The 23,176-nt window shown below is 36.4% G+C and overlaps 1 protein-coding gene across 4 annotated transcripts in view; it reads right to left on the reverse strand.

The window, feature by feature from the left end:
• Nucleotides 1-1,566: 1,566 nt before the first annotated feature.
• The window catches only part of PTPRZ1 (protein tyrosine phosphatase receptor type Z1), a 173,562-nt gene continuing 151,952 nt past the window's right edge, over nucleotides 1,567-23,176 (reverse strand). For all 4 annotated transcript variants that reach the window (XM_081287320.1, XM_081287319.1, XM_081287318.1 and 1 more), the window contains 13 exons: nucleotides 21,270-21,352; nucleotides 19,971-20,105; nucleotides 18,904-19,038; nucleotides 16,675-16,838; nucleotides 14,957-15,092; nucleotides 13,448-13,594; nucleotides 11,374-11,467; nucleotides 10,968-11,041; nucleotides 9,211-9,339; nucleotides 8,250-8,396; nucleotides 4,475-4,617; nucleotides 3,620-3,755; nucleotides 1,567-2,437 (listed from right to left, as the gene is read on the reverse strand). In XM_081287320.1, coding sequence (XP_081143446.1) covers nucleotides 2,297-2,437; nucleotides 3,620-3,755; nucleotides 4,475-4,617; nucleotides 8,250-8,396; nucleotides 9,211-9,339; nucleotides 10,968-11,041; nucleotides 11,374-11,467; nucleotides 13,448-13,594; nucleotides 14,957-15,092; nucleotides 16,675-16,838; nucleotides 18,904-19,038; nucleotides 19,971-20,105; nucleotides 21,270-21,352 — 1,664 coding nt within the window. In that variant the 3' untranslated portion in view covers nucleotides 1,567-2,296. The remainder of the gene's footprint in view (nucleotides 2,438-3,619; nucleotides 3,756-4,474; nucleotides 4,618-8,249; nucleotides 8,397-9,210; nucleotides 9,340-10,967; nucleotides 11,042-11,373; nucleotides 11,468-13,447; nucleotides 13,595-14,956; nucleotides 15,093-16,674; nucleotides 16,839-18,903; nucleotides 19,039-19,970; nucleotides 20,106-21,269; nucleotides 21,353-23,176) is intronic.

Genomic DNA, 23,176 nt, shown 5'->3' on the forward strand with positions numbered 1-23,176 from the left:
AATAATGAGTGGACGGTCCCAGCAGATTTAGACATTTCTTCTCCAGACTGCTGAATCAGTGTTTGGAGCAAGGAGCAGAAACCTTTCTAGATATTGTAAGAAAAAGGCATATAAAGCACTAAGATGAAGAATTTACACTCAAGCTTGGTCCCATAGTGAAAATTTATTGATATTGCTTGAGGACAGTGGAAGCCCTCAGAGGTGTTGTTGCTATAGAGCAGTAGTTTTGTTCTCCAATTTTAGATTGCTGCCCCCCCGCACCCCGCAAAGTTTCTGACACAATATGTCTTAGATGGGAAGACAGGACATGCATTTCTAACAAGTTCCCAAGTACTGTTATTTGAGTATGGTTTCAGTATGTTCCTCCAAGGGTCCATATGTTGGAAGCTTGGTCTTCAATGTAGTGATGTGGGGCTTAGTGTAAGTTAATTAGGCCATTGGGTTATGTCCTTAGAAGGAATTAATGCAGTTCTCATGGAACCCTGGCTAGTTCTTGAGAATGAATTATAAGAGTGGCCTTTCCTTACTCTCACTTCCTATCTCAACCTGTGACCTCTCCTTCTCAAGTATGGTCTCTCCATGTCATCCATGATGTGATATAGCCAAGGGGGCTCTCACCAGCAGGCGAATTGATGAAACCACCTGATCTTGGACTTTCAGCCTCTAAGTCTGTGAGCTAAATAACCATCATTTTATTATAAACTACTCGGATTCAGGTAACTCACAGCAACAGGAAACAGAAGAATATTCCATTTTGTGCTGATTGGGACCTGTACTTTGAGAAACATTGGCTCAAACAAAACTTCTCTGGTTTCCTGCTCTGAGCCTTGAGCATGGTGGTCAGTGTCCTCCTTATTAGAAGATACTGTAAGACAGTACTGGCTGAGGCAGGAGATTGCTTCTAGTATCAAATTCTCTTTATTACTCATTAGTAATGATTCTCTTTTCCTACACTTCAGTTCCACACAGCTTTTAGATGATGATTTGCCTTGACATAGGACCCCTTAATCTTTTTCCACCCTAGGATTTATAACCTCCTATCCCTGGTTTCCAACCCCCTGTCTGGCTTGACCTTTGATTGCATTGGAGTCTCTGACAAATCTGCCAGATTCTAATCTCCAGCTTGGAGCTAAACCAAAGGTTCCCAACATTTGTTGGAACATAGTACCCCTAGTTTTTCAGTAACATTTTCATAATTCCATGTCTAATCTTTTCAGGCTGTTCTAACAAAATATCACTCACTGGACGGTTGATAAACAACAGCAAATTACTTCTCACAGTTCTGGAAACTGGGAAGTACAAGAACAAAAACATGGGTTGTCCTCAAAAGTGCAAAAGTTTGTAAGACACAGCTGGGGATCACAGCACTATATACCCTGTCCCATCCTCCTGTCTTATTTTCACTTCCATCATTCCATTGGTTCTCATATCTACAGTATCCTGGCACACATACCTCAGAAAACATTCCAAGAGTAAACACCAACTGATGGCAATACTTATATTTATTTTTGCAATTTCTTGGATAAAAACCATTTAAACAATGTTTGGTAAGGTGTTATTCTCATAAAAACATCTTTTGAAACAAATGTATTTCTATTTTTCACAAAAGTTAAAATTACATGCTGAAACAAAGTTAATTACTTAGCACATTACGAAATCAGGAGACTTGTAGAGTAAGAATAGATAATGAACTACACATCATTAAACTAAACAATTACACTTAACTAGAAAACTGACTGAGTAGTAAAATATAAAAATCTACAATTATAAATATAAATTTGGTCTGTGGAGACACTAGAGCAGTATTTACAGTAAGTATTAGATTATTCCTACTTTAGGTGAATACTGCAGTTGTAAGATGTTGAATATCACAGGGAACAGAGTGGTTTATTTACAGTCTACTATATTAAAAGTTATATTTCTAGCAAACCTGATGATTTCTACAAATACAGCTAAAAATTTGACACTAAAAACAAACATTATCTGTAGTTGGGAATTCCTAATATCTATAAATTGAAATTTTCTGTTAAAATCAATATGGAAAAAAATACAACAATTCCATTCTTAGAAATACTGTAAAATTTAATCATTTTAGTCCAAACATAATAAGTGAATGACAAGAAGTCTTTTTAAAAGGCACACATTGTTAATTATGTAAATTTGGCAGCAGAATCCTATGTCATGAAAGTTACTGTCAAATGAGGAGAAGTAAACAAATAACAGAACTGGACTGATTTTCCTAATTTTAGAAAGAGGAAAATAATGCTCAGATGTGGGCTTCCCCCACTCTTTACTGTTAAACTAAAGATTCTAAGCTCTCAGCTATATTTCCATCAGCCAAAGCTGCGCCATTACTGTCCAGAGAGGTGGATGGATTCTCTTCCTGCCTTGTGCTGACAAGGCTGAGGACCACTTTGTAGAGAAACTGATACTGCTCCTAGAAAACAGAGAGGGAAGTTGTAAACTGGAAGCTCAGTGAAAAATACATTTGTAAAAAGAAGGACTATTTTCAGATAGACCATCACTGATCGTAGTAGGGCATTCTGTTTAGGGTTTGCTATACTTAGCAAAGGTACACAATGTTTATTAATGTCTCTTTATGATTATATTAAGGTAGCTTTTCATTTAGTGAATACTCATTGACTTAGAAAGTCAATCCTCATACATTTGCCAATGGTAAGTACTCTGTTCCTAGTCACTTGCTTCCCTGAATCAGAAAGTTATGTAATGAAGTTTCATCAACTTGTGGGGAAATGCTATGGCACTAGGCTGCTGTAACTTATTCACAAATGAATTGCTTATTCTCTCTTCTGCAGTTGCAATGAAATCCAATGATTCTGTTTATGGGAGTTCTCAGCTGCAATATGCTGTCAGCCAAGCAACCCATGCAGAACACAGTCTTTCCACCAGATCTATTTACTAAGCACTCTTCACACTCTCTTAGCCTAGCTGGTCCTACTCTCTGCTCTGAGAGAAGGTGTGTGCATGTTCTGCAGTGATCTAGTATAAGGTTCTTATCATAAATGGCCAAGAAGCTGAAGGTCAGCCTATTATTTTGCACTCACCTAAACTTTTCCCTTAATGTTATTTACACCAAGTTGCCAATTGTCTTTCTACTCCATTTCCACAATAATAAAAACTTCAAAATTACTGGTTGAGAGTGGTTATCAGATGTGCTATGTCTCCTCCTTGAATGCACACACTTTATATTTTTTTTAAAGCACAAAGGTTCACCCATTTGTTAACTTTAGAGACTGAATTGGGCTTGTGGAAAAAGCCAATGGTTCCAACATGTAGGTCTCTGTGGTCTATCAACTGTTCTTTGAGGATAAATAAAACTTGAATACCAGAAAAATAACCATTTATTTTGCTGGATAAATGCATTTGTGGGTACTTCAAATGCAGAAATTTTTGAAAATTATAATAAGTCTGGTAAAAAGACATAATTTTTTTAAACCATCAAGTTTCTGGAAGACACAGCCTTGTAACTCAGCTTGAAAGCCACATGTTAATGTTATCACTCAATATGATCTTTCTTATACACAATAAGATTTCCACAGTCTCTAGGAAATAAGTAGTACCTTCTAACAAAAGTTTGGTTCACTACTCCATTACTTACAATGTCAGCAAAGACTCCTGGCCTCATCAAATTGATCATCTTGGCTACCTGGTAAACGTCCACAGAATTTTCCTTTTCTAGTTGGTGCATAAGGGTTGTCAGAGCACAGAAAGTTCCTGCTGTCACTCCTCCATGCCTTGGAGGAAAGGGGAGGAACAAAAACACTCACATTTGGAATTCACAGAGCAAACAGCCTTGAAAATTTTGCAGTAAAAACCGAAAAATTTAGTGATTTGTCTCTACTTTTTGGTGCATAGAATTATGGTTTAATTGGAAACATTGCCAAATGTTCATGACATCAGCAATGAGATACTTAACACAAGTTCAATATTTGCTTGTGCATTTGTTATTTTATGCTATAAAAGGCATGGGCAAAAAATTTTTAAAAATGACTTGGCCAAGATTATAATATTTACCTATTTGCATATAATTCTAGTATTTTTGCTTGTTTGTAACAGAAATGCAGAAAAATCTATTGAATAAAGATTTCTCTTTCAGGTAATCAAAAGAATATCAATTTTATTCCTGCCTCAGGAAATTGGTGGCTGAAAAATATCCCTATGGTTAGGTATTTACTGTAAAATTCCCACTGTGGAAACAGTCTCATCACATAGAGTTTTCAGCATAAAATGCAAGATCAGATTCTCAGGATGGTGCACCCAACTTCTGCCTTCAACAGGAGCTTGAAGTGAAGTGAGAAGTGTTCTGTGTTCTCTTGCTGAAAAGAAGCAGGCAATGTACCCTGACTGAATCATCAAAGTTAGCCCAAAGCATTAGGTTGGCTGGAAGATGGCAGATGCGTTCACAAACCCAGAGGAAACTCGGGTGCAAAACAATCGAAAGTGTGACACTTACTCATCATGAACAATCATGGGCCCATCCCTGTTGGCAGCTTCTTCTTTGATAATACTTATAAGTTCAAAAGTTTTACTAATGGGGCTATCTGGATTTGGCCATTTGGGACACTGAAAATGCCTCACTTCTAGTACATAATCATCCTGTGAGAAGAAAGAACAAATTAATATATATTTTTTTTTAAAAAAGCAATATTGGTTATAGGCAGTTCATCATATTCATGGTGGAATAACTGGGGAAAATAAGGAATAAGTTAGGCAATAAAATCCAATGGCATGCATGAGTGAGCAGCAACAGCTACAGCACATCCCTTACCTAGGAAGGAAGAAACAATTGTGGTGCCACATTTATTGTGTACAGATTTAGTAAGTTTTTTTTTTAATTTAAAAAATAAGACTATTGATGTCATGCCAATGTTGACAAACCATGGAAATATGTACCAAAGATGTTATCTGTGCTGCTCAATTTAAAGTTAAAAAAAGAAATCTTCAGTGCTAAAATTTGTTTGGAAAATACCACAGACCTCTTCAAACACCAGCAATACTTAGACTTCCCTAAGGAAAGGAGGAGACTTGTGCAAGACAGTGGGAAAAGGCTTGTGAGGAGGGCAGAGAGACAGGTTCAATTCCAGTCCCAGTTCTATTTTTTGCTCAAGAGTCTAAACAGACATGTAATTTGATTAAATCCCTTAAGCCCCTGCCCTAGGTTTCCTCAAGTGTACTGAATTAAATGCTACATTTAAAGTCAAGTACCAGAACCTAAATTTTGTATGGCAAGTGAAAAAGTGCCAAGACAGTCAAGATATTACCAAGGAAGAAGAAGAGGATGGAGAATTAGCTCATCAGATATTGTAAGTTATTATGTGCTCTCTGGATGAAGACACTACCATTTTGGCAGAGGAACTAAGAGACCAGTGGAATGAAATAAAGATGCTAGAAATAAGAACATACATAGATAGAAACTCAATTTAGGACTGAATGGATATTGCTGATCCATAAGTGACCCAGGGTCAAGAATTACCATATGCAAAATAAAGAAACTGAACCCTTGTTTCATTTCATGATATGTAATATAAAAAATCAATTCCAGGTGGAAATATAAAATATTTCAAAATGATGCAGAAGATTATCTTTAGGATTTTAGGTAAGGGGGGATTTTAAACACAAATTATGGCTTCTTTAGAAAAGAAAAGGATTATTAAATTTGTGTAGATTAAACTTAAAAATTCACTTACCAAAAAAGATCATGAAAAAGCCCCCCACTTCCCCCAAAAAAATCTGATAGCAAACTTGGATAAAGTATTTGCAACATATGTATCTGAAAAAATTTAGTGTCAAGAATATCAGTATATCAAGAGACCTTCAACAAATAAATAACTGAATGATAAAGAATCTAGTAGAAAAATGAGCAAAAATTATGAACAGCACATTAAGATGACATCTCAATGGCTAATAAATTTGTGTAAAGACAATCAACTTCATTTGCAACAAGAAAAATGCAAACTCACACCACTCTACAATGCCATTTCATTCCCACCACAAGCAGTTGTGGGGATGGAGAAATATCAGATCATTCATACACTCCTGACAGATGGGAAGAACCACTACTTAGTAAAGCTGACACAAGTTGAAGATACTCATATCCATTGACCCAGAAAAGGGAATTTCCAGGAATAGGCTAAAGAAAATGTTGCATAAAATATGTGTAAAAATACACATACTAGACCTGTTTATGATAGCAAAAACCAAAACACAACAAAAACAACTCCAAACAGACAAGTAACAGCCCAAATGTAGAACAGAAAAAATATAAAATTTTATAAACTGGAATATTAACAACAGAAGTAAGTGAATTTGAGTCATACCCAAATACATGGATAAATGTCAGCAATGCTATAATGAGGAAAAGTCACAAATCTCTGAAAAACACATATAACTTACATAATGCTGAAAAATAAAAAAAAACTAATCAAAATAGTGCTAGGAAGACAACAAAAAAGGGTGAAAGCATAAATGAAATCAAGAGGGCAATTAACTAATTCAGGAAGAGACCACTTCTGAAGGGAGGTTATAGAATGTAATGTGAGCCTGTGAGAAATGTCCAAGGTCAAGGACATGTACTTTTTCTTTAACTCAGTGGTGGACACACAGTTAATTTTCTGTTTCACTTTTATACTTTGAGCATACATAAAATGTTCTTTTAAATATGCAATATCTAACACATTTGAAAAATAGCCACCATGACAAATAACATCTCTAGCTTTTGAGTTCAGTATTTGAATCCAAGCTTTCTGGACACCATGAAATAAATCCTGGTCTATTCAGTGTAGAATTTTGCCTCTCTACTGACCTGAAATGCTGTGATATTTGGTGGATAGCACTTATAAATGTCTGAGGGTCATGTAACTACCCACCTCAGTCTTTACTTCTCTCTTAATCATTGTTTTAAGAATGTGGCCCATCCTTTGATCAGGTTCCTGGGTGATCAAGGTGTGGACAGCAGGTGGCTTCTACAGATGAGAGGTGTTCAATGGGGTGCTAAATTGGGGCATTCATGCATGAGTATTTTTGTTTATTTTATACATAATATTAGGAAGAAAAGCTGCTGATTTCCTAAGGCTGAGTTAGGCATTAGACACGATCAGTGATCAGGAATTGGGAATGGCAAGATAAAGGTATCTCATGATTTTTATTCTTGCAATAAGCTTTTATACTAACTGGGGAGAACAATGGGAGGAAGGCATGAAAGAGGGCAGACCTGAAGGTTTTGCTAACATGGTGAGGGTACAATCCTAGGTAGAAACTAGCTTAGGATATTAAGAGTCGCTGCCTCTCACTTTCCAATCAAGGAATTTAAGTCACTTTCCCACAGCCCCATTGCTCATCACCTGGCCTAGACTCAACACATTCTTTTTCTTGTTTTCCTTAATCAAGTAGGATACTATTCCACTGACATACTGTTCACATTATTAATCCATCTGTATCATTAATTATATGCATTTTGGTCATCATATATTTAGAGAACAGGAAACTTCTCATACAGCATATATGGTTTACCAGTTTCAGAATTAGAGTAAAACAAAACATTTAAACTGTTTAGAAAATGACTGATTTTTTTTCCCTGAGATGATACTCTGAATCTCACATGCCTAAGTCTCATCAACTTTTAGTATTCCATTGTAACTCTATGTAAGTAATTATTGACAAATAATCCAATAATAGATATATGCCATGTAAGCAAAGTTTATTAAAACAACATATTATCTTGTTGATAGCAATAGTGTCTTCTAGATAACTGAGAGTTTATTAAAATAATCCTAGATTATTGTAATGAACTTTTTCAAAGCATTTTTTTTAAACTTATCAATTCATTGTACGATGGCAGAACAGTTAAGTTTGGATGGGTAACATTTTCCCCGTTTTACTTAGGAGAATACAAGAGTCTGTCTTAAAACAAAAATGAGAACAAATAAAATTTATTACTGTATTACCTTCAACAAAATTTCTTTCAGCAACAGAGTTGAGTAAAATGGAGAGTTTTGATTTCTTATGCATATAAAAGTCAACAGTTGTATAGTTTAGTAATGACTACTTGCTTGATTCTGTAATGATTCTGAAAATGAAAGCTCTCAGAAATGGAATATTGATTATCTGAGTAAATTATCTCAAATCATAAGAATTCAGAAGCTTTTAATTTCTAAGAAAGATCCTTGAGTCAGCATATGTTTATAAAACATAGGTAAATGAAAACATTTGTCATGTAACTGTGTCCATACCTGTGTAGCTTCTAGAATAAAATCTTGAATTACAAGTTTTTCCTCATTAGACAGACATTTGTGTTCTTCAGCCATAAAAGTGACCTTAAAGCTGTCACAATTTATAGGCTCATCTTTATTTGGCCAGTAAACAAATTCATCTTCTGCCTGGAAAAGTAAAAACCAAAGAAGAGTATAGATTTTAGTAAAATAAAGTCTCAAAATTCAGGTTCTAAAATAAAATTAATTGGTTGAATCAGTTCAAATTTTACTTTGAATAGCGAAAGTCACTACTGAAATCTTTCCAATGTCTTAAATCAGATTTATGTGTGAAATAAAATATTACACTCAAGAACCGCAATTTTTGCTTTGTTATTTTTGCCAATAGCTTATTAATGTCTTATATTACTGACAAGTGAGTTAGGAAGATTTAAGTAAATTTTAAGAGCTTAGCAATTTTCTAAATTCATTTGATAACTTTATAAATAAGAGCTAAATAAGTATATATGCAACCTTAAATGAAATATTAATTTAGTTTTAGTTTCTGGGTTGTCTAAACACATAAAAAGAAGAATGGGTGTGTTTTGATTTTCTGATACTAAAAAGCCCTACCTATACTAGATCACTTTATTCCAATTGAATCTTTAAAAAAATTTTTTTAAGGATTTCCTTAAATTAAGGGAATTACTGAATTTCCTAAGAACATAGAGTGACATCATTCATGGCTACAATTCTAATTTTCTTAAGTAGTGTCACAAATACACATATTGAAGTTAATTTTATATACTTTCATTTAAATATGTCCTTACAGAAAGGAGAATGTAGAACCAAGCAAGTTCAACAGAAGGGAAGGTATGATTCCAATGATATTAGTCTATTAGTTAAAAATAAAACTACTTTGCTTGTTGGTGTGGATTTCTGGCTATTGGGAGCTATTATTTTCCGTGTAAGGAAAGAACTAAATATGAACTCAAGGACTTACCATGTTTTGACCATCAGGGATCATAACCACCAACTGGGCATTATGATCCCATATCATTCTCCAGAAATCCTTGATGGTATGGAGAAGAGGGTGCTGGGTGATGATGAATTCATTGCTCTGGTAATAACCCTACAAAACCAAAGAAAATGTAAAAAGAGACCTGGCATATGTTGTTATTATGGCCAATGCTTGCTGGGCACTTCCTATACGCTAAGTACAGACAGTTTTCTTCCTCTTAAGAAATTTACTCTTTAGGACAATATTATGAGACAGGAACTATGATCCCCATTTTATAGATGATTAAATGGAGGCATAAGAAGTTAAGTGTCATGGTAAGTTTAAGAGCTGTAGTCTAGTTTACCTATCACCTCTAGGAGCAGACTTGCCAAAATGGCATGTGGAATGTGTTCCTATATTAGATAGAATAATCTATAGCAGAATTTATAATTACTATTTTCCACAAACTCCAGTGCAAGAATGCCAAATTGTACACCTACAACAGGACACTTTCCGTGTCCACTCACCCTGGCTGCCTTTATAAAACATGAATTGGATTTTGCTGCAGAAACCTGGAAATTGGTATCCTAGATTAATCACAATTTCCATGCTATTACTTGTTAAAATCAGGGCTCTTCTGGCTCCTGCTCTGAGTACCTTCAGATCCCATGTCTACCCCCCTGATGGTGACCCCTCACCACACATCTAAATATTTCCTGCATGGATATTCTTCAATAATATTTTTGTTGGATAAATAGAACAGATGTTTGGAATGGTAGTTAGGGGCCTTTAGTCTAAAGCCAAGCTCCGTTTGAAGGTCACACAACATCTATGCTATGGCTTAGATATGAGGTTCCCCCCAAAAGCTCATATGTGAGACAATACTAGAAGGTTTAGAGGTGAAATAATTGGGTTATAAGAGCCTTGTCCAAATCAGTACATGAATCCCCTGATAATAATTAACTAAGTGGTAAGTGAAGGCAGGTAGGATGTGTCTAGAGGAGGTAGGTCATTTTGGTGGGACGTGTGCCTCTGGGGTAAATATGTTGTATCTGGTGAGTGGAGTTTCTCTCTCTGCTTCCTGATGTAATGACCTGAGCTGCTCTCCTCCATCATACTCTTCAGCCATGATACTCTGCTTCACATGGATCCCCAAGGAATGGAGCCGACTGTCTATGGACTGAGACCTCTGAAACCATCAGCCCCCAAATAAACTTTCCGCTTCTAAAATTGTTTTTATCAGGTCTTTTGATTGCAGCAGCAAAAAAGCTAACTAAAAAAATCTACTCAAGCACCTGTCGCTCACACAGAGTATCTAAATGCAGAAGGAAAATGTTTCATCTTTAGAAATCCAGGTCCCCAAACAAGCCCTGTGTGCAGGGCTAGAATGGTGCTATATATCTGGAGCAATAATATCAATAAACTTGGGCTTTGCTGAAGCAGGTGCATCCCGGGTCTGTCAATGGGCTCTGCACTGAATGAAATGGAGCCTTTTAGGTGGGCAAGTGTGAGTTTTATGTCTACTTATCAGACCTGAATTGTGAGTTTGGGTTCCTGAATATCCCCATCTAGGCTGCTTGGGGTTCTTCAGTCCCAGCACACGAAGGTGTGGAACACTGGTACTCCTATTTGCTGCAGCAGCCTGTGCCCCTGCAGTCTTCGGCTTGACTTATACCTACTAATGGTGCTGCCCCTTCTGCTGTCAACCCACTCTGGTGCTGATTCTGCTAACAGTCTCCCCAGGGATGTCTCTGACTTACCATGATGTAGGAGGCATTGATGTAGTCCGTGCCTTCCCCACTCAGGGACGAAATGCCAACCCTCGATCGTTCCACTGGAACAGAAGAAAATTCATTACAAAAAACTATTCTCACAACACTGTACCATCTTCCCTCAACATCCAAGTGCAAAATATATTTCCCCTGATGGGTGTCTGTGATCCGTAAGCTATACATTAAAATATGTTTTGCATTTAGATAAAAGGAAGATTTTGTGAGTCTTTTTAAAAAACAGTTACACAATAGGTAAAATTACAACAATATAGTAATAGATCTAACATATAATCAGAGTGAATGACACTTGTCCCAAGGAATACAAATATTGGCAAATTAGTTATAAGACTTTTATTGTGAAAAAGTTGATTTTCCCAGATTCAATATAACTTACCAGGGATAATAGAAGAAGTTCTGTTCTTTTCCCTGTTGCATTGTTTCAGGGCTGTAGAATAGTCACTCTGCTGTATATTTGATTGGCTCAGGAGCTGAGTAAGGGGAAGGTACAGGTTATTTCATTTAAAGTCACCAAATAAGCAAGCATGCATGAACATATGACCTGAACAACATGATACTTAATGTGCTAGATTGATTTTTTCCCAACTATTCCTTGAAATAAACCTGGCACTTTACACCAGGGGAGGTAGAAGAAGCAGAGAACCCTCACTAGTTCACCTTTCAGCTTCAAGAGGATCCTCTTCGTTGCTTCCTCTACAATGTGCACCCTGTTTCCTTTACTTAAATCTAACCAGATGTTGGGAGGTGAATTACATCGTGTGGGTGTGCATGCATATATATGTAGGTAGTTAGATTCTATTTATTGCTTCTACTGCTATTTAGTGCTGTGATACACAAATAATCTACATTCTCCTCATCTAGTCCCCATCGAGAGCATTTGAGATATTTCCAATGTTTAGCTATTTCAATCTTTGTAACAATGACTCTCTCTTTCATGTTTCTTATTGTGCATTTATGTAAGGGCTTCTATAGTGAATTAGCAGTCAATGATGTTTAATTTTTAATACTCATAAATAGATATAATAATTGTTTCAAGGAAATTTTTCTATGAATAAACTTGAATGAATATTTTCTATAGGACAGTACACATACATACTTATATTTCCCTATTTATCTTGCTAACAGGAAAGGGAGTCAAATTTTATCTCTCATTTTCTTTGGACCTTACATTTTTTATTTTCACACTGGATTATTCTGTTTAAACCATATCAATTATTTTATGTAGCTGTGTAGGGCTAAATCATATTTAAATGAAAATTCTGCTGAAAGTAAGCGGCATACATTAAAATTAGGCTGTTAGGATGGCTCTTCATCTATGCAGAAGCCATCCTGACAGGCTGATTTTAATGTTTTACATCTCTATATTGTCTGTTTCGGGAATCCAAACTGCATGTTTTGCATTTGTTTGTTTGTTTGTTTTGTTTTGTTTTTTCAACAAAAGCATTTCTTTATGACTCAGTTCTGGCTAAGCAAAGCATTTGTGTTCCTGACAAGATGTTCTAAGTTTATCATCTAACCCAGTCTTCCTCTTACACCCCCAGGAGCACAGAAGGTATTGATGAGAAGGCAAAGGGCCTGAGGGAGTTCATAGTGGCTAACACTTTTTGTTACTGGCTGGGGAAAAGAGAGAAGAAAAAGTAGAATCTCAACATTTGTTGACTCTCCTGGGTTTTTTTCAGTGTCTTCCCAATTCTTCTTATATACTCTTTCTTCAGAAATTGACCCTGTTTCTCCAGGAATCCTGAGAAGTCAGAGGATAGTATAGAAATAGCGTGGAACAAAGTAACAACCTTCACTCCAAAAAATTATGATTCTGCAAATCCTCCGTTCCCTGCTGCAGGTCTGATAATACCTGCTTTCCAACTTCTCTGCTTACTGATTTCTGAAAGCCAGGGAGCTAGTGTCCTGGGAGGATGGCATCAAACAAAACATGACCTCTCTCTGGTGAGCTGCCTCCAGTCAGGAGTGGGAGAAACTGGGGTTGAATAACTATTGTTCTGGTGTGGCATGCTCTGTACTCCAAAGGTTTGAAGTGAGACACAGACTTTTCCAAAGAGCAGTAGGAACAGCCTGAACCACAGTACTCATGTTAAAGTGGTCTGTTTTTTTCCCCCTTCAAGTCAAAAAGAGCACTTATATGCTTTGTATTATGAATTCTGTCTGTTCATTCTGTTAGGCTCTATACCCTCCTTCCCTAGACCAAGTGTGCATTTATAAAAGTTAGTCTAGGGTTTCTGAGAACTTTTCCTCTCGCCACTCAGAGTTAAGTTTCTCCATGAAATTTACTGTGTGGTGCTATAATCTGTTGTAAAGAACAAGATGATTCAAACACAAAGCTATTGCACCAACAAAACCCTCAACCTGTCCTCATAGCCTTAGTCAAGTAAAATGAGAAGATATGGAGACATTCAATTCTGTGGTGACAACCAAGAGGCATCCAGGGAACTCACCTGGAATTGCTTCTCCAGTTTTGTTTTGCCGGTTGGTCCTGGAATGAGGAGTGCATTAACATAGGCGTGAATGTGACTATCTGTCACCTCTGTTTCTTTACTGAGTATGGCCTCCACCAGGGTATCATGAATGAAGACATACTGTTCCTGGCAAAACAATGACAATAGAAACATTACTTCAGATTTTCTCATATGTATCTAGGTATGAAACTGGTATCCTCCATTGACAGACAAAAAGAGTTTAACAAAATGGTGGTAGTGGGGACATCCCACAGAGATTGTTGATTGACATGGCAAGAAGTCAGATAGAGGAGAGGAGGTGACTCAGGAAGAAATGACCTATTCTGTTCCTAGCTTTTTATATATCATACATTTTCATTTGTGAGTAGAAAGGAGGAAGATTTGGAGAGGCAAAGCAATATCCTCTGTGACTCCTTGGAACTAGACATTTCTATACTTTCCGGAGGGCTTTCCTGACTCACAAACTTTGGATGGACTTGCCCTTTTCCTTTCTAACGACTCCAACTCTCATTGTAGCTCGCCATGTACAATTTAGTTGGATTTTGTCTACAGTTTTAATAGTTCTCTCATATTTCATGTATGAAAGTTCCCTGGTCTTTTGTGACCCAAACGTCATTCCTTGAGGGGAGTCTGATTTGGTTTTGAAGCCCACTTAGACATTCGTTTTCTGATTTTGTTTTTCAAGTTCACATCCCTGGGTTTCAATTTAAATTTATTTTTATTTAGAAATTGTGAGAATAAAATGCAGATATGCAGACTCTGGCCTGTGTTATATATGATCAAATTATGTGGACCTAAAAAAAAGCTTGAGTGTCATTCATGCTTTTTAAACAGAACATGAATCCATTTGCTTGATATATGTATGAATGATTTGAGGATTTTGATAGTGGGATGGGTATTGATTGTTCCACTGATTCCTTTGTGTTACTAATGTCATCCTAAAGATATTCTTCAATTGGTCACAAAACAGACAAAACTTAAATGACCCATCTGTAACATCTCTGTTGTTACCTGGTAATGTGGATTGAACTGTGTCTCTCAAAAGATACATCAATGTTCTAACTCCCAGTACCTCAGAATGTGGCCTTCACTGTGCACAGGATCATTGCAGATATAATTAGTTAAGATGAGGTTGACTGGAATAGCATGGTGACTGGTTTCATTATGAGAAGAAGGAACTCTGAACACAGAGGGATGATACCAAATGAAGTCTGAGGCAGGGATTGGAGTGATACCAAGAAAGTTCCAAGGCCATCGGAAGCTGGAAGAGGCAGGAAGGGATCCTCCCACACGCTTCTGAAGGACCATGGCCCTGCCAACACCTTGTTTCCAGACTTCAAGTCTCTGGAAGTGTGAGCTAATACATTTCTGTTGTTTAAGCCACCCAATCTGTATCGTTCACTATGACCACCTTAGGAGATGAACACATCTATGTTTTAATGACCTTTCCATACCTGAAGCAAATAAAGATATATTTTTAAACCATACCTCAGTTTGCACCAAATAATTTCTTTGTGAACGAATGTGTTTTAAGAAGCCAAATACGTTGACAGTTCCCTCATGCTGAATCTGCTGCAACATACTGTCTAGCACAATATATGTGCCTGTTCTTCCAACACCAGCACTGAAAGAAACATTTCAATGTAAAACATTATTGAAAACAGATTGATTAGAATACTTTCTTTCCCCAAGCAAATAAGCCACATGATAAATTTAATAACTTAATCTTATGAACATTTTAAGGTTAAGCACAGTAATTTAAGCAACAAATTTGAAAAGTTCGCTTTTGAAATTTGTTGTTGTAGATGAAACTGCAAAACACCCTATTTCTGTGTCAGACTTTTAAAAAATCAACAGTATTATTTATTATTCATTATACATTATACATTGAAAATAGCATGTATCAGAGCATAGCAAACAGACATTTAATCTGAGAAAAGCATTAACTTTTCTAAATTCTGAAAAGCAAAGGTCCTTGGGTCTGTATTGTCAGGCAGCCATGTTTACAAAGGTTTCTGCATTCATGGGAAAAAGAATTTGATGGAGCTTTCAGCTGAAATATCATTTCAGTGAGATCGTGAGGATAAAGCATAACTCCAGTCATTTCTAAAGGGCCATTATCCATCAACTTCTTCAAAGCCTCTATCGGGGAGACAGAATTCATAGACAGGGATTCTTTTCAAATGTTCCAACACGTAGGAAGTGCTGGAGTGGAAAATTAGCACCTGCTTTGCACAATAGCCTGGGCCTTCTCCATTTGTTAAGAAACAATTCCTGACCTTCAGAGCTATTTTTCCTATGTTTTCTGGTTTTCCTAAGAGTATCCTCAGGTGAAGAGATTTAAAAAAAAAATCCTCAAGATCAGTCTCAGAAACTTTGTCTGAGAATAGCTCCTGAGATAGGTAATTAGACTGTGTCAGATAAATTGTATACCAAAGGAAACACTTGCTTCTGCAAAAACCCAGGTACTGGTTTTGGCAAAATACTGGTTGTAGGAATGACTTGATTTTTGTGAACATAAGACTCAGTACAGTCAGCATTCTGAGAATATTACCTGCTGTTATTTTAACTGAGAAATATTAAATGAAAGCATCTATCTTTTTTTCTCTTCTTTGTAATGTTAGTCTTGCTATTTATCAACCCAATCTTGGAAACCCAAGTTCTTGGACAATGATAAATTGTTAATACATTCATATGTTAGATATATGTTAGAAAGAACTTAGTAAAAAGAGAAAGGGATTTTGGTCTAAATTGTTGACCAATATATTCAAGTTATTTTGCCAAGTTCCTCACAGTCTGAGTGCATTGGATTCTCTAATATAAACCTGGCATGACAATTCTACAACAGAATCACTCTTAGGAATAGGAGGTGCACCTTAATCATTTTTTATCCTGTGGTGTTATAAGAAATATTTAACAACAAAAATGTTCTGCCTGCCTCACACAGTTAATAAATTCCAATTCGGCAATCAAATCAAATAATAGACATCTTAAAAAATACATGGTGTTCTGAAATGCTCAGCAATCAAATTCCAAGTCTCAGCATTAGCATTTCCTAGTGATCTGTACTTATGAAAATGGGCATATAATTTCATTCCTCTCATTTCATGAAATCATTTTGGTTTTGGCAAAATTTTGTCCCATCAATTTCCTTTTTGTTATCATAAGCAATTCTGTGACTTCAGAAGCACACTTCTGAGACTCACCTGCAGTGTACCACAACAGGCCCCACAGCATGGCGCTTGGCATGGGCTGCCTTTCTCACGAAGGTCAGCACCGGCAACGAGTACTCTGGTACCCCCATGTCAGGCCACTGAGTGTAGTGATATTGTGTGACCACGCGCCCACTGGGTCTTCCTTTCTGGGAGCCCTGGAAAAGTTTGGACAGCTAATGACAGTAACACGCACACAGAAATGCATGCACACATGCAAAATTCTTAAATATTAATTCAGGAGTCACAGCCTGACACTGGTTTTTATAATGAAGCAAAAAAGAAAGCACTGCCATTTGTGATGGTCAATTGCATGTGCCCACTTGGCTAGGCTATGGTAGTCAGCTGCTGGGTCAAACACTAATCACAATAGATGATGTTGTGAAGGTATCTTTTTAGATGTGATTAACATCTCAATCTGTAAACTCCAGTATAGTATATCACCCTCTATAATGTGGGTGGGACTTATCCAAAGACTAATAACTTAGGAGCAAAGACAAGTTTCCTGAAGAGGAAGGGATTCTCTCTAAAGACTGCAACACAGAAATCCTGCCTAAATGTTCAGCCTAACACAGAAATCCTGCCTAAATGTTCAGCCTGATGCCTTGATGAATTTCAATCCTAAATCACAACATCAACTCCTACTTAAATTTACAGGCTACCAACATTCCCTACAGATTTCAGAATTGGTAAGTCTCCAAGACAATTGAGTCAATCGTTAAAAAAATTCAGGGATCTATTGATCTGTCTATCCATCCATCTGTATGCCCATTCATCCTGTTGGACCTGATACCCTTGAGAATCCCCCAAAATACACTATTTTTTCTCTTTGTTTATTTCAATTGCCACTCTTTTTAGCTAGATGTTGTGATTCTGTCAGGGCTATCCTATGAAGAGGCACACGGGTCAAGAATTTTGGTTTATGTATCATATCACCTACAGCCATAGGCACCATAACCAGTCTGGCTTTAAAGCCAGAGCTGACATTTAGGTACTTGAAAGAAGCCATTGGGATTGAAGTGTAGCTGTGATAAGAACTTTGATTGCGCGCGCGCGCTCTCTCTCTCTCTCTCTCTCTCTCTCTCTATATATATATATATATATATATATATAAATAAATATATATATATTTATATATATATACACACACACACACACATATACATACACACATATATTTATGTGTGTATGTATATGTGTGTGTATTAACCCTTTCTTGGTTAATCACTCATTTATTTAAGAAGAACTGAATGATTTATATAATTGATGACATAACTATCATTTGTCTTGTTTTTAAAATTGTTTGCAATTGATGAATAAAAATTGTATTAATTTATGTTATACAATGTAAACATGTTTTGAACTATATATACATTGTTAAATAGCTAAAAAGCTAATTAACATAGCATATCCACATATGCTTTTTGGTGAGAATACTTTAAATCTTCTATAGTAATTTTTAAGTATATAATACATCGTCATTACTTATAATCACTATATTATTCAACAGATCTTTTGAACTTATTCCTCCTATTATGGTTTGGATATCAGGCATCTCCTGAAAGCTCCTGTGTTAACATAGGAACATTCACAGGGGGAATGACCGGATTTTGAAAGCTGTAACCTAATCAGCCCATCCTACTTTGAATAGACTAATTAGGTGATAACTTTAGGCAGGTGGGGCATGGCTGGAGGAGGTCACTGGGGGCATGACCTGGAAGGTTTCATCTTCCCCCGTGGACCCCTTCTTCTCTCTCTGCTTTCTGACTAACATCAGTGGAGCTGTGCTCCTCCACCATGCCCTTCTGCCATGATGTTCTTTCTCACCTTGAGCCCAGAGTAATGGAATCTGCTGAGTAATGGAGTGAACCCCTGAAACCATGGTCCAAAATAAACCTTATTCTCCTAAGTTACTCTTTTCAGGCATTTTGGTCACAGTGTCGAAAAGGTGACTAACTGAAATTAACTAACACTAACTGAAAGTCTTATCCTAGGACCAACTTCTCCCCAGTTGACTTCTTAGACTCCACATATAAGCAAGATCATGTATTATTTGTTTTTCTGTGCCTGGCTATGTCACTTCATCTAAGTTGTCACAAATTACAGGATTCCATTCTTTTTTGAAGCTGAACAGTAATTTATTGTTCTTATATACATATACACACCACATTTTCTTTACCCATTCATCTTTTGAAAGGGTTTGGCCATCGTTTGTTGACTCACCTTTTTTATCTTTGTGTTTCTTAGAGTAAAATTTCTCACAGTGTAATAAGCAAGTACTTGAACATTCTTCTGATTAACCAGAAAGTTCCCGTATTCCTCACTACCCTCAGTTGGCCAGTACTGGTCACATTTTCTCTGCAACAGAGAAAAATGAAGATGCTACTTCACATTTCTACATTTCAAATGTTCAACATGAAAGTCACACCTGAAATAAGTAGAGGTTGGAGACAGCAACAGGAATGGCTCTCTTATTCATCTAAATGTTGTCTTTCCTTTCTAAGTGATTGCAAATTAGTTGTAGAGGTGAACAGGCAAAGACTCATAGAAAGGAAAGAGTGTTCAGATGATCTAGTCCAATTGACCCCTTTCATATAAGGAGAGTGAGGCCAGAGGTACTGAGTTATTACAGAGCCTTCACTCAAGTTCAGGTCCTGTGAATTAAGATCGATTTTACTATTTGTTGCTTTTCAATGGGTCATCATTACTATTTATCACAGTATGAAGAATGCTTTTAAGAAGCAGATAGGCACTTGTACTTCTTCTTTTGAGACGTGTCGCTTTTTTATTTGCTATTTGTTATTTTAATGATGAGTTTTTGAATTCTTTATATATATTATGGGAATTAAATTAATCAAATTTTGGGCTGGAGATGTGGCTCAAGCAGTAGCGCGCTTGCCTGGCATGCGTACGGCCTGGGTTCGATCCTCAGCACCACATACAAACAAAGATGTTGTGTCTGCTGAGAATTAAAAAATAAATATTAAAAAATTTTCTCTCTCTCTCTTTAAAAAATAATTAATTAATTGATCAAATTACATTTTATGTATATATAAATAAATCACAAAGAAAATCAACATCCTATATAATATGTGCACCAGTAAAAATTTTAAAAAGAAGCAGATGGCTTGATTCACAGTGTTGACCTATAATGTTAAGTTTTCCTTTAGCTGTTATACTTGTTAGAGGGAATCCTGATTAGCTTTCATAACTTTTGCTGCTTTCTAATGCTGAATCTGCTAAAACAAATTTAAATCTCTGGGAGATGACATCATAGATGATCCACTTACCCTTCCTTTCTCCACAAGGTTTGTTATCATGACAATCACTTCTACATTATGCTCCCATATCATTCTCCAGAAGTCTTCAGCTGTGGATTTCAGTGGCCCTTGGGCAGCTATGTAAGCCTTTGGTCTGTTGTAGCCCTGAAGAAACAAAGGATTAGTATTTCTTACTATCTGAATTGCATGCTATTTTAAACTGTAGAACACTTAAGTCATTGAGGTCAGTACCCTTTTTCTCTAACAGAAAACCATGAAAAAATAAATAAATAAATTTGCAAAACTAGAGAAAGTTGATAATACTACCAAGGATAGTAATTCTTTCTGGACTCTAATTTCTATAAATCCTTTTTACTTCGACACAAACTTAATTCCCTGCATCTTTACTCCAGGGGCACTTAACCCAAGTCTATTGATAATGACTAGAATATGGTTCTTAGCTGGGCCTGTTGAGGCCAGGCTGGACAATTTAGTGATACCCTGTATGAAAATAAAATAAAATAGGGTTGGGGAAATAGCTCAGTGTTAGAGTGCTTACCTAGCATGAGGGAGGAACTGGGTTCAATCTCCAGTACAGAAGAAAAAAAGCTAGTCTTAAATTGTGCTCTTTGAGATGTATTTCACGAAATGGGCCTCATTTGTCTACAAAGTTAAGAAAGCTTGAGTTGTGATCTCCTTCCTCTTCTTGGCAGTGCTGAGCAGGGCTAATCATTAATAGCTATCTGTGGCCAAGAACCCATCATTGAGCAAAATACTTAGCAAACATTAACCTAGTCCTTTATCTGTGCAAAATGAAAGCACCATCCCTGATTTAGAGATGAGGCACCGAGTTATCTAGTGAATGGTCTATAGTCCCTGAAAAGTACCCAAAATAATACAGGTTGATAACTGGTTTGATAATCATGTGTTTGCTTATTAGTCAGTACTACCATGGGATTTTTTTTTTTTTCAGTTAGGATTTCTTGACCATCTACTATAGTATGCCAGGAGTTATGGGAAATTCAAAATAAGCACTAATCTTGTCCCTCACACTTGAGGAGTTATAAACCTCTCTTGAGTATACACAGTCTACATTGAATGTACATTCTTGGCCTGAATTCCCTCCTTTCCCCAAAGATAAGTCAATTAAAATAGAGTTTTTCAATCTAAAATCCTTTGTTACAGGATCTCTTCAAGTTATTTATAGATTATTTGTAATTTTTATTATATATCAAATAACATGTATTACACACTAGTACATGTGTTACATTATGGTATAATAAATTTAAGGTATAAATTTTCATAATATTTCAAATCATACATGCTTACATCAACATAATTGGCATTGATGTAATCAGTCAGTTTTCCGTCTTTTTCAGCAAGCTGTGCAAGCTTAACCCTGCTATGATCATCTGGAATAAAAAAAGAGAATAATTTCACTCAAGTATGGACTCCTCATCAGAATAAAGGCCATTTACATATGTGTCACAATTTATTTCACACAAAATCAGCACAAAAAATTAATTCATTTTAATAGGCTTTGGGAGGATACTGAAATGACAAAGATAACAAAGACAAACAGAAATCTCTGCTTTTAAGAAATGTCTAATTGAGTAAGCCCAGGACATACCAGGAGGCAACGAACAGGTGTTGGGAAAGAGGGGCGCTACCAAGGGGGATTCGAGGGAGAAACTGCTTTGCTGTGGATTTATAATAAAAATTGTCACAGAGTTTGGAACTTGAAGTTGGCATCTAAGATAAATGACACAGGGGCTGTGAACAGTAGAGGGCTACTTGAGGAGAAAAAAGGGTAATGGAAACCTCAGAAAGCCAAGGAATGGTGGCAGCAGAGGCCTCTGAACAGGAGGCTGAGGGAGGAAGGGTCAGTAGTGAAGGAAGCGGAGGGATCCCAGGGAGGGCCTGTGAAGGGTGACCACAAAAGCTCTTTCAAGGAAGAGTTGCAAAGAGGACTTCTATGAAAGGAGACAGAACAGTTGACTAGGGACAGAAGAAGTGGATCCAACCCTGACATTTGAAAAGGGGTAAAAACCATGAAGTGAAACACAGCATAACTATGGTAATACAAACATGTTGAAGTAGAGTGTGGGATTAACTTCAGTTCTGTGGAGTGTGCAGGAGATATTTATTAGGAAAGGAAAATGTTATAGAAGGAAACTTAGTAGTGTCTACGAAAGAAAAAGTAAATACAGATCAAACCATAACAAAGTACATTAATACAGAAAGTACAGTACCGACAGTAACAGTTCACAGTGGTAGAGAGCTTATGTAAAAATAGATGCCCAGCAATGGAAAGATGAATCTAGATGACAAGCTATACTTTGGTATTGGTTCCAATATTTTTAGAATTTTGAATTTGTTTTTTTTTTATCTCTAAAACTGAATTGTTATTACTTACCTTTCCAGGTTGTTTAAGGGATTAAATGAAATAATGTATTTATATTGCCAAGCAAACAATAGGTGTTCAACCAATGTTCATCTCTGTCCCTCTTAGTTACCTGGTGGGTATTTTCTATATAGCTCACAGAGGGAAGTCTAACAATTTTACCCTGAGAAGCAACCAAGTTTTATGTGCAGTCAGGAGAGTTGTTTTAGTTGAGGAAGACAAACATATAGGAGAGTTCTCTACTAAAAATAAAAGTTGGTGTAAACCTGTGGAAATGAAGGTAGTGCCTATGCACACTATTTAAGAGAAAACATAATAATAAGAGGAGGCGGGTGCAGCCCTATAAGGATTCCAGAGCTGGAGTGGAAACAGAATTCAAATGGCCCAGCTGGGAATATAGTGCTCATTGAAGCTACGGAAGAGGGATCATAAATATGAAATTCAAAAGAAGGAGAGAGGTATAAAGCAAAATAAGAATGAACAAATGTAGAAAAGAAATTTTATAAGAAGATGAAAAAAGTGGTAATTTCATAGGAAAAAAATTAGTACAATCATTAATGAAAAAACGTCACAGACTTGCTTACTAAGCAGAGAGAACAACTAAGAAAGAGGAAGGAAGGAGTCAAAAGGGGGAATCTAATCAATCCTTTACAAGACCCCAGGAAGACAGGGAGGAAATAAATTAAGGTAGGAGTAAAAAAAAAAAAAAAAAAAAAAAAAAAAAAAAAAAAAAAAGAAGAAGAAGTGTAAAGAGAGTGTGATTTGTTTAGTAAGTTCACATAAAAGTGAATGTATCCAAATGAAAATAGGACCAGGCAGTATAAATAATAGC

The sequence above is a fragment of the Spermophilus citellus genome, assembly GCF_964194105.1.
Source record: "Spermophilus citellus genome assembly, chromosome: 3".
Classification (NCBI taxonomy): Eukaryota; Metazoa; Chordata; class Mammalia; order Rodentia; family Sciuridae; genus Spermophilus; species Spermophilus citellus.